The 12390-nt window shown below is 34.6% G+C and overlaps 1 protein-coding gene across 1 annotated transcript; it reads left to right on the top strand.

The window, feature by feature from the left end:
- Positions 1–6: 6 nt before the first annotated feature.
- On the top strand, positions 7–2730 carry LOC106940908 (double-stranded RNA-binding protein Staufen homolog 1-like). Its single transcript, XM_015023788.1, has 4 exons — positions 7–232; positions 319–441; positions 1504–1583; positions 1999–2730. The coding sequence occupies exons 1-4, from the start codon at positions 155–157 to the stop codon at positions 2084–2086; spliced, it is 369 nt and encodes a 122-aa protein (XP_014879274.1). The 5' UTR covers positions 7–154; the 3' UTR covers positions 2087–2730.
- Positions 2731–12390: the final 9660 nt, after the last annotated feature.

Below are 12390 nucleotides of genomic sequence, written 5' to 3'. Positions count from 1 at the left end.
AGCAGTCGGGGTCTGCCAAGGATCCCAGGTCAAGGACTACGGCCGAGTTGTGCCCAACCCAGGCAAGACCACCATCACTGCCACCATCGCCAACGAGCTGCTGTATGCCGGCACGTCCGTGACCGCCGTGACGATCCTGAAGAACACAAACAACATGATCCAGGTTCCCCACGGACCGCTCACCAGACCCTCGGAACAGCTTGCCTATCTTGCGTCTGTACAGGGTCTGCAGGTAAACGGCACTTTGCCTTCACTAAAGCGTGGATTTTATAGTTGTATTTTATTTTTTTTTACTACAAGAATGCGATTTGCTTGCAGGTAGAATACAAGGATTTCCCAAAAAACAATAAGAATGAATTTGTATCGCTGATTAACTGCTCCTCCCAGCCTCCGCTCATCAGTCATGGCATTGGAAAAGACATAGAGTCCTGTCATGATATGGTAAGTAATTAAATATAACTTCTATAAAAGTACTTATAATTTAAGAAAATGTCCAGAATCCATTCATAGCCACTTAAAAAAAAAAAAAACTCAAATTAGCTGGAAAGATGTCTATTATATTTATATATGTATATTTTAAAATACGATGCAAAAAAAAAAATAATAATAATCACAAGAAAACAGAGCTTTGTTTTTCATAGTACTGTTTTAGAATGGATCATACTTAACATGAACAAAATTAAACATGACTTCGGGTGGATAAAAGGACACTCAGTGTTCAGTTATCCCTTATTATCCACATGAAAAAAAAATATTGTTCCCTGGAGTTGCACAATGTATGCATATATAGTCTTAGAAAAGTACATTTTATTTGTATAGCAACTCTCATTAATAAAACTCTCAGTCTTTCACAATAAGAATGCACAAAACTTAAAACTGGATTCAAAAGGCAAAACAAATGAAGGTACAGATTATCTAACATTTAAAATGGTTTTAAGGAAAAGCATGTTTGGATAAAAATGCCAGCTTTTTAAATAAGAAATGCTCTTCCTTCAACCTGTTTTACAAAAAATGAACTGAAATACCCATCGATGTGTAAAGCCGTTGCAGGAATGCAGGTTTTTGTTTGCAAAACATTTCGAAATATTGCTCTTTTTTTTTCCTATTTCACAAGTATGCCCTGCTTTAAATACTAATAAAATACAATTTGGTTTATAGTTGTTCCATCACAAAATGTGATGAAATTCAAGGAATATCAGTATTTTGTATGTAGTTTTGCAGAATCATACACACAGCATCTTTTCAGCTTCTTTTTTTTTTTTTTTTTTTTTTTTGAGACGACAGTTGCAGATGAATATCTAGCAACAGAAAAACGTGACAATATATGTTCAGTAGTGAGTCAAACATTTGCTGAGTATTAAAACTTTTCGGTGCCTTTGGATCTCTGAGTTACTGCAGTGCAAGACAGAAGGCTTTGTTAAACCTGGTGCTGAGCGTAAACCAAGAACTGTCTGTCTGAAATGGGCTTCAGTGTAATAAATGTTATTCCTTTTATCTCTGCAGGCTGCTCTGAATATATTGAAGTTGCTGTCAGAGTTAGACCAGCAGCCAAACGAAAGGACAGGGAACGGACCAGCCTCAGGGTAAGACGTGAAGAAATGCCACGTTGACATTTAGTTTTACCCATCAAACCATCAACTTGCTTATAATTAAATTTTTTATTGGAGGTGAAAAGATTATTATTTTTTTTTTTCAGTTTTGCGTTTGTGGTGTTGGTTATTGAATTACTTTATATTCAAATAAAAATAAAAGTGCAACTTATTTAAAATAGGCTGGATGTAACGTCTAATAAAACTTTATATTTCAAGAAATATAAGCCGAGCTTGAGGCTCTCGCGTTGAAATACCTCCAGCCTCTTTTTTTTTTTTTTTTTTTTTTTGGGGGGAAAAACCCTTTTTTTTTTTTACACTGCATTTCTTGTTCTACTCTGTATTTCCCCCCTATTTGATCAGCCTTACAGCAAAACTGAATCTGTCCTTTTTTTTTTTTTTGCTGCAGGTGTGGCAAGCAGGAAATGAAGGGTGACCTGCACCTCAAACAGGCTAACTCAAGCACACTGACACAGACGCTGGATAGCACGGCTTAGATCAGGTCTGGTTGTCTGTGAAAGCACTAGAGAAAACTCGCCACACTGCGTTCTTGTTTTTGGCTCGCTGTGGATAGCTTCACCCACTGTGGGCCCTGAAGTGTGAAGCTTACTGTTACAAAATGTTCACAGTTAAACAAGATTGATAGGAAAATAGCTTCTCCTTAATGTTGTTTAATTGTACACATTATTTATTTTTCTTTTCAATATAGAAACAAGAGCTGCATCCTAGTCGATGATTTTTTTTTTTTTTTTGAGTGTATATGATTAAACAACAACAACAAACCCTTAAGTGATGAACTGTGAACGTTGTTTTGTTTTGGATAGAAATTGTTTCTTATATTTTTACATGTTTTTATGTTTTATTCCCACCAAGCTAGTTGATAAAGAAAATATGTTAAGTTTGGGCCTCTTCTTGGTCTAGGGTGCAGCTGGACGAACCTTTGTTGATTTTCCTAGAGTGCTTTCTATAAACAACCAAAAATTATTTACTAAATGTAGCGTGTGATGTAATGTGATTGTCACTGCTGTGTGTGGCGGTGACGTCCCCCATGACCCCTTTTTCTCCCTCATGTCACCTTCGCTTCTCTATCCATAACCACAATGGTAATTAAACTTCTGTGTCTGCAGGCACAAGACAAATACTTCTACTGTCTTGCACTTTTTATTCCCCCCCTCGTCTACTGATGGCTGATATAGATACAATAGACTTTCTCCGAGCCTGATGTGAGCCTTTTTATTTATTTATTTATTTATTTATTGTTTTTTGGGGGGTTTTTTGTGGCTGGGATGCTAAAACTCATAGTGGTGGAAAAATTGTAAAGAAGTAAATGAAAGGAGGAAAATGTTAAAAAGCTTCTAGTTCTTTTTAACCATTAGTTTCCCATTTTAATTAGAAAAAATATGGTAGGTTTTGTATTTATAAAGATTTGGGTAATTTGAGCTGTAATGGAATATTATAGACTGGAAAAAGTTTAAGTCAAAATGGGGAAAAAAAAAAAAAAGATTTTTTTTTTTTTTTGCGGTACATGACTGGAGATATTTATTATGCAGCACTGTGCTTTAGGAAATCCATTAGTCTCGCTCGCTCCCTTCCATGAAAATAAATTTGGGCATTGGATTTTGATGCACTGCCACACTGCTGTATTCTGAGAATGGCAAGTCTTGTTCCTCCGATGTTGGACCTCAGTGACTTCGAGCAAAACGTGGATTTCTCACAGTTTTTTCAAAACTCATGGATATTGCACATTAACCTCCATTTAGCTATTCACCTTCCGTTTAAGATTGGATTGTATCAAACCTTTGAAGTTTTGCTTTTTTTTTTTGTTGTTGCTTTTTTTAAACGTTACAGTTTGTAAGAGAATAGCTGAAACAAATGATTATTTTTTTCTTTTTCACTTATATATTGTATCCCGCAATATCCAGCTACATCAAGTTACAAATGGAAAAAAAATATATTTTCAACATTTTTGATCTGCTGACATTTTTAAAATATAGTGACAATAGTTTGAGGGCATTTTAAACTACGTCTAACCATTTTAGAAACCTGTAATTTTCATATTACTCCTCGACTGAGTTGTCACTTAGCACAAATTTCTGAATGAATAGTTAAACATTTTTCTGCTGAATTAATAATAGCTTTACCTTTCGTCAAGCTATTTATTCTTTCTACTACATGCAGTTTAACTTCAAAGCGAGACCCTAACTCTCCATTGTTTTGCCTTTAGTCCTTGTTGCTGGTGAAAGGGAAATGTGGACCAGTCTTAACCTATGAAATGATGTTGGATTTCCATAGCAACAAACTGAAATTAGATGTTTAGATAAAGAATGTTGATAGGAAAGCCAATTCTCATTCGCTGTGGAGTTGATGTGATGCTCACGCTCTAGACAGGAAAGTCAAGTAGAAGAAGCGGTGGATTCATGGCTTGTCAAAGTGTCAAGATGCTTAAAACAATGGTAAGTGCAATCGTACATTAAGCACTGGTAAAAAACCAAACGCTAGAACAAAGAGGTGCAGTTTCCCTCCCTGTGTCCACCATGTAGGAACACAACGTGGCCTTCACCTCTTCAACCTTCTCACTCAGCGACTCATAGAATAGAAACATAAGAAAGCCCACAACAGCAAACTTACTGGTACAGTCATGCTACCATGTGCAACAGCCACACATCAGCTGTAGGTACTTGATATACATTTGTTTTTATTTAACACACAGCTTATACACAATAACATGCTTAGTGGAATTCACTAAGCATGTTGAGGTTAGGTTTTTTTTTTATTTTTATTTATTTATTTTTTTAATTGCTAAAATTGTTTTTCTACCAAACGCATGAGTAGTTTGTACATGCAAGTCACATTTGCAGGATAGTTTCATGCATGTTTAATGAGCTAAACAGAAGTTATCCCATTGGCAAAGACTCGAGCTCAACAAAACAATCTTCCAGCTTATTTGCTTCTTTTTAAGCACTTTAAAGGACACAATTTTAAGTCCACGTAGTTTCCCTTATTCGAAACAAGATGATGCGACTTATTCTGATAAATTCAAATGTGATTAATAATCTGGATCAGCAGGTTTATGGACATAAAATATCCAAATCCACACTCGGATACGAGGCTGTGTTGCACGTCCATGTGGTGTTAATAATTAAAAGGCATCTGGACTTTCAGTTTGATCTTAAGGATGGTTATGCTTTTCATCTGAAGTACTTCAACTAAAGAAGAGTCCAACTAGAAGTGCAGACAGCCAGGCTGCTGTTCACCTCTTTCCGATGGTCTCTGCTTCCACCAGTTTATTTAAGCTCCTTCCTTTTGGATGCCAATAAAACCACTTCTGTTGTAAGCTGTGAAAGTAAACATTTCATGGCTGCTGAGCAAAATAATGTGCCAGAGATCATTGTTGATCCTTATAGATTTATGCAGAATGGTAAAGGGTAAAGTTGAAAGCTTGCCATGGGATCAGAAACAACCAAACATGTTGGCTCGTGATTTTTTTTTTTGTTTGTTTTGCTTTGTTTGTGTTTGATGTTTAAAACCCAAACCTTATTTGGATTTAATTGGATGGGGTGTAACGGAAGAAAAAATATGCATCCACAGGAGGTAAAAGAAAACTCTGAAAAGCTGCATTACAGCTGAAAGATTTTTTTGCCATCATCTCTGCACATGCTGAGGAAAACCTGGAGTGAGCGTTCTGTTTTATTTGATTAGAGCACCTATTTTCATATGTTTGCTGATTCTACCGTCATGGCCCATTAAAAAAAATAAAAAATAAAAGTAAAACTGGTCACTCTCCCATAAAGGCCAAATTTGTGGAGTACATCACTAGGACTGATGAGAAATATATACTTTTGCAAGGCGCTGTAAGCACAGATGCATTCCCGGCACACCAAAATGAGAGAGGTTACCGAGATATAACCTCTCTGTCAGATGGAAGATGGAGTGTGAAAGTCACAAGTGATGAGAAAGCTTAAGACCATTATATTTTTATGTTTTTTGGGAACATGGCTTGCAACCAAAGCAAATAGTGAAAGATTGGCTGTAATATTGATTGGATGTGGTGGGAAACATAGAAGCATTATAATGAACCTCAGCCTGTTTCAGTGTTAGCCAGAAAAAAAAAAAAAAAAAAAAAGCTTGGCTGTGTAGTTAGCATGTCTGGAAGTATCACTGAATCATCAGGATGAATGGATACGATTCAAAGATTTAATCTGGCTTCACTTCAGCAGCTGCTCAACTGAGCAGTGAGAATCATATTGAATAAGTAAGAATATTATCACAATACACACATACTGTCTACTTCATAAAGGCAGGCTTCTGTGAGCCTAGTTCTGTTTTCTAGGTGAACACGAATGGCCTGGTTCTTATGAATTTAGAAATGCTTTGCGAGAGCAATTAAAGCTCTTTTCATAGCTTCCCTACCATCATTTTTTATTTAGACTCACAATTATGTGCTGTGCAGGGACTTAAAAAATGTCCCATCTCAATAAAGCTTCAAGAGTAAATTAATTTAAGACCATTTAATTATGATATAACATTTGTTTTGAAGCAATAACATTGGCAGTGTTGCACAGTCCTCAGTGGATTTCATTAGTTGGCAGATAATTGAAAAACTCAGAGTGAAGCAAACAAAAACATTTTTTATTTTTTTTACATATCAATATGTTTCTACTTTTCTAAATGTATCAAGGATATTTCCAACAAAGGACAAAGAAAAGGGCAAAATGATTCATTTTGTCTGTTTATATATATAAGCAGACAACACTTTATAACTTTATGATTTTCCATTTGTTATTAATTAAAGATTTTAACAAGTGGAGTTTTAGTGAAGAATCAAGAAGACTTATTTTTATTTTGAACTGCAACAACATGACTGTGTGATTTCTAGGCTGTAATAACCAACCTATGTTTAACTTTACCAACGGCTATTTCTGTTCCATTTTTTTTTTTTTTCAGTGCACTGTTCCTTTAAAAGATGCAGCGACGTCTGATGAATAACTTCCAGCTCATCACCCTGCTTCCTGCCTCTGGTGATCACACAACTGGCACAAAACTAACTAAAAAGAAATTACTCTGTCTTGTTAGAATTAAAAACAGCAATTCTGGGTGAGAAAAACGATCACAAGGTCAAAATGTGTTATTTGTGGCTGTATGCACAAATTCACAGATTTTTAAAATGTATTTCTTTTTTTCTGTTTTGTTAGATAGAATATCAAGCAGACTTTAATACCAGACAAAGATAACCCGAGTCCACGCAAAATTCAGTTTTCCAGTTATCCCAAAGAATTTGGGGGAAAGGTACAGGGGACTGGTGAGACAAATGACAATATTTGAGATTTTTGCAAATGTATTAAAAATAGAAAACCAAATGAACAAAAACAAAAATTTAAAAAAATGATTGATCTAAAGCCTTTAAGCGTGACTTAAAAAGAAAAGAGCAGTCATCTATAAAAGTCACTGTTTGATGCTTTTACATTTCAGTATTGATCAGAAATGATTTCTTTTTGCCATCGATTCTGTTTTCATCTTTTTCTTTGCGATACGCTTGGTGAAAACATTTTCGTCTCATTTCAAATGTAAATCTACCCGACATTACAAGGAACGTCATCCTTTTCATTCCTGCGTCCTCTGTTGCGCCAGCTCTTACTACTGCTGGTAACTATGGCAACCATATCTAAAATATGAGCTCAACTCTCCATTCAAGACATTATCACCACCAGTTAAAGATCTCAGCCTAATTTAAAAAAACAAATCAATTTTATAAAAAAAGGACACTACTCAAGGAAGTGAGAGACCAATTAACTGAACTACATAAACATACAAATAGACACCAAAAAAACCCCAAAAACAAATATAATACACATAATTTGCTGATGATTTGGTGCTGATATATTGTTTGTCCTTAAAAGTTTTGAATGGCGAAATTTTACATTTAAAGAAAAGCAGTCCAAATCTGAGGTGGTAATGTCCTTCACAGTCATTATGTTTTCAATCACGACTGGTTCATCTCATTGCTTCTTAAGTGACTAAATAGAAAACCCAAGTCATTGTTTCACACAAATGAACAATGACACGCAAATACTGGCTAATTTGTATACTATAAAATGTAATTTTCTTATCATATTTTCCAGTTTGGCACTTTAATAAAAGGTACGATATTAACAAAATAAACATCAATCTGTATTTATGTTTGCTACAAAGACATATCAATAAATCTAGAGATGAAACCGCAAAATTGCAAAGACAGACGTTTTTGTTCTTCTTTGTTGTTTAGCAACTCCTACAATAATGTATCAAATACAGAAGCCTTAACTAAATCCTTGTTGCCATAGTTACTTACTTGAGTGGAAGGCTTGTCCTCGGGGTCGTCAGCTGTTGAAACAGCACAGTAATTTCTGTAGTTTCACTGGAGTCACTTGGTGACCTTTGCAAGGAGCTTCATCAAACCATAGAGATCCATCAAGATAACACGAATAAGTCGGCAAAAGTGTTGCTTACGTTACGACAATCACAGTGTCAACGTGAGAAGTGGCTCTAAATTAGTCCTGCAGCATCCCAGTTGTCTGAGGGGAGTGGTGGAATGACACGGTGAAAAATGAATTAATAAACTTACAAAGTGCAACCAGTTCGTTTTCAGTATGACATAAACCACATTGTTAAATGATTATTATCCCTTTGTTATATGAATATAAATATAAATCATAGCCTGAGTTATGAAGAAGGGTTGCTCCCCCCACTAGAAAGCAATGCTAGAGTTTTTTTTTTTTTTTTTAAATTTAGACTTCTTCATTTTACTGTGAATACTAATTCATTACAAAGAAAAGTGTTTAATCACATTATAAATCTATACATTCTCAATCTTTTCATTTAGGGATACACATATCCTAAATATTTTATGAATAGAATTTGACCTCGACGATAACTCATTCTGTAACCCATTTATTAGTTAAACATGTTTAAATTAAGAGGATATTTGACCTATTTTTAAAAAATGTATATGTTTTATAAGAAGCAGTCTGGACTAGGTTTAGCTAATTCCCTGTACAGTATCATCCAGGAAACCTGATTTTACTTCCACTCTGGTTTGCTATTACCCAAACAAACACATTATCCTAAACTTCTTGCTAATGTTCAATATTGGTATTTAACTGAAAAATTAAAAAAAAAGATTTTCACGTCTTAAGTTTTTCAGTGTTTATAACTCGTTGATGCCTTTTAGCTGTTAACTACTAGAAATAATTCTTCATAGGATTTTTACAAGCACAACAAATAATAGCAGTTTTGCCTCCAGCTCTTATTTGACATGTCATCCTGTTATATGCAGAGAGCAAGATCTAGAACAGACCTTGTGTGTGCAACACTGCCTCCATTAGTATTTTTGAGAAGCCCAGTGGTGAGTACAAATATGTGGGTCAGATGTATTGGAAAGGCTTTGGTGGCAGTTCCAGTTTTTCTCTCTTTTTCCTTCTTCCAGAAATTTGATCTGAACCTACTTTGTTGCACAGACTCGAGCAAAACATACCACCACTAGATGGCAACCTTGTTTCTCGTATGATTTAAAAAAAAAACAACAACGTTCTTGTTACTTTTTCCTCCCTTCCCCCTATTCTGCAGAAGACCATCTCTCCTGTGGCAGGCTGGGGGGAACCCTCGATGTGGTGAAATCTTAGAAGGCTGGAAGCTTGTTTCTGCCCCCAAATCCTTCAGCTTTCTCTTCATTTAACCTCATTCTACATTTTTTTTATTTATTTATTATACATGCTCTGTCTGTCTTACATATAATCGACTGTAAAATGAAAGTCAAGAAATCAAAGTTCAAACTGTAAAGTGATTTGATTTATTTAATTTTGAGTCATTCAAGGGAAATGTTGCTTTTTCATAAGAAATAGAAATATCTTAGGACATTCAGACATTTTTTTTTTTTTTGTAGTACATGACAGGTACTGGCTCTGTGTGAATCACAACCAGTCACAACGCCAAAGTTACAACATGCACTGAACAGTAGAACACTTATACAGAAACAACAGCATAGAAAGTCAATGGGTAAAAATGTTTTCTGTGGTTTTTTTCTTTTACAAAACAGACAGCCTCGAGACCTACAAACAACATCGTATAAGAGCTGGCTAAGGTCGTTCAAATATCTTGTTTATTTTTATTTATTTTTTTTGTTTGTTTTGTTTTTTTTGTAATTTAATTCCCTGGAAACAGTGTGTACTTTACAAAGATCAATGGCTTAGGCAAGGTTGGGGTCAATTCCACTTGGAGTGTAAACCTTAAAAAAATATATCTAACATTTTATGTACTCCTGTTGATTTTGTTGTACTTTAATTCTCTAATAATACTCATTTATGTGGTGTCGCATGTGACGAGTGTACTCCATCAAGGCATCCTGAATCAACCCCAACCCTGTAATACAGTGTTAGATTCAGTGTGTGCAGCTTATATATAAAAAAAAGATCCTTATTGGGTTTTTAAAACTACCACATGCTCTTTAAAGGACCTGTGGGGTTCTATCAAATAAATGCAAAAGGCTTCAACTTTTAAAGTGTGAAATATATCAGCTAGCAACCTAATTACACTTTAGATTTTAACTTAATGAATGTATCTGTACACTTGGGAGTCTTGTAAGACAATTCAGAGTATGGTTATAATGAAAGATTCTGTGCTCTTCTTGAAACGTTTTTTCTTTTATTTTTTTTTATAACTAAAATCAAACAAACATAATTTAGTCTTTTAATATGAGTAAATATCTCTACTAGGTTAGGAAATTAAAAGGTGCTTTGTATTGTTTGTTTCATATTGGCTTCCATTAAAAATGGAGCACCCTGGCATGCCTTAAAGAGACAACTTGTTTTTTTGTTGTTTTTTTTTTTTTAAATAGGGTTCTGTGGATAATGAGTAGAAGTCCCTGATTCATTTTTTTGAAGACAAAGTGGATTTCTGCCGTCTTAAAAAAAAAAAAAACCCTCCAGCCTCGAAAATAATATTATGATAATGAATAATTGGTTCTTTTTGTAACTGAATATATAAAACTGTGGATATGATCATATTGTATTGGTACGAATCTGATTAATTTGATTATTGATTTTGATATAGCTAGATTTGATCTGGATATTCCATTTCTTGGAAAATGTTTGAAAATTATAATTTCTATTAACTGACTCTTTGTAAATAAACTCAACTGAATTGGATAACCATCTTATGTAAATATAGTTTGAAGATTGAAGATTGATAAAGCAATAAAATAATTGAATTGGAGTTTTAAGATGACAGAAAGACATTTTGAAGCTGAACCAATCATTAGCTTGATTTCCTATGCCAAACATAATCTCTCTTTCTCCAAGCATGTATTTTGAAAACTATTTGTAACACAAGATACTAACTGCTTACAACTATTCCACATAACCCCACTTTAACAATCCCAAACAATTGTGCTAGCAAATAAAAACAAGATTAATTGTAAGAACATACATTTTGTAATAACATGTTTGCTCTGTGTCACAGTATTACAGTCTAAGTATCAAATTAATCGTCTTGCCTGGTGTTTTCTTGGTCAAAAAGTTTAAAACTATCAACACTTGTTGGGATTCTGGTGCTTATTTCAGCAAGAGTGTGTTTGTGCATGGCTGTAAATTTGTATCTCCACAATAAATCTCAACTCTCTGAAGTAGAGTTGCTGCCTTCTGATGAAATATTGATTGTCATCATTGTTCAGAGATATTTCAGCAATAATGGTCCCTGACTATACTGTAGTATAGAAAAAAACAAAAACAAATAAAAGGATCACACGGTGCTTCAGGAACAGTTTTTGTATGTGTGTATTTTTTTTTACGTTACATTGCTAACTTTAAAGGACATCTGTGACTGTCATGTGTTTTCTTTTTAGGGGTCACCATATAGTGAAAGATGACATATTTGACTGATGGTTATGAATGATTAGCAGCTGTTTTTGCAGAAATTAACCATTTGAAATCATCAAATTCGATGTAAGCACACATGGCTGCCGAGAACAGAAAGCATGTATCTATGAATGTAAACAAAGCCATTTCCATTGTCCAGCTGAGGAAATGTGCAATGCCTTCCAGCAGTTCTTGTGCAGCAGTGTTCAAGCGTTAGACCTATGGCGATGTTTTATTAGATAGTAAGCGGTATGTGTACTACAACGGAGCACTTGTTAAAATAACAGTTTATTGATTTTTCCTCCTAAAAAAATAAGATGCTGAAATACAGGTTGGATTGTGTAGTATTTTCCCTAGTATTATACATGCCATTTTCAATATAAAATTTTATTTTTGTGTCATGGTGGGGAAAAATAAAAAAAATGAATCCTTTCTCTTTATAGTTTGGATTTTAGAACTGTGTTTTGTTTCAGCCAAAATAGCAGATGTACTCGGGAAGAAAATAAAAACAGGAATCCGACAGCACAAACACACATTCCCATCGAAAACAGTTCATTCTTTTCCATTAAGCAGCGCCCTTGCTGCTTTAATGCTTCCCAGTGGTAACGCGCACACAAACAAGCTCGACTCCCCTCTGCTCCTCACAGTCATTGCTATTCCTTTCACACCTCAGCTACTCTCACTAAGGGAGAGCAATATGAAATGGTCCAACTCTGTGATTAAAACTGAAAACAGAATCTGGATTTGTGATTGGACTTTTCACCACAAGACAAAAACATCTAAACCAGTTGGAATCTGAAGTTATTACTTTTAAAAACTACATTCATTTTAGTCCAATGGCTTTTTTTTTTTTTTTTTTTTTTTTTACAAACATGTTTGTCCCCATAAACCTTGATGTGATGAAAGAAGACATT

The sequence above is a fragment of the Poecilia latipinna genome, unplaced genomic scaffold (assembly GCF_001443285.1).
Source record: "Poecilia latipinna isolate Pla-1442-1.1 unplaced genomic scaffold, P_latipinna-1.0 Scaffold3412, whole genome shotgun sequence".
In the NCBI taxonomy this organism is placed as follows: domain Eukaryota; kingdom Metazoa; phylum Chordata; class Actinopteri; order Cyprinodontiformes; family Poeciliidae; genus Poecilia; species Poecilia latipinna.
This window is presented reverse-complemented; position numbering and strand designations above follow the sequence as displayed.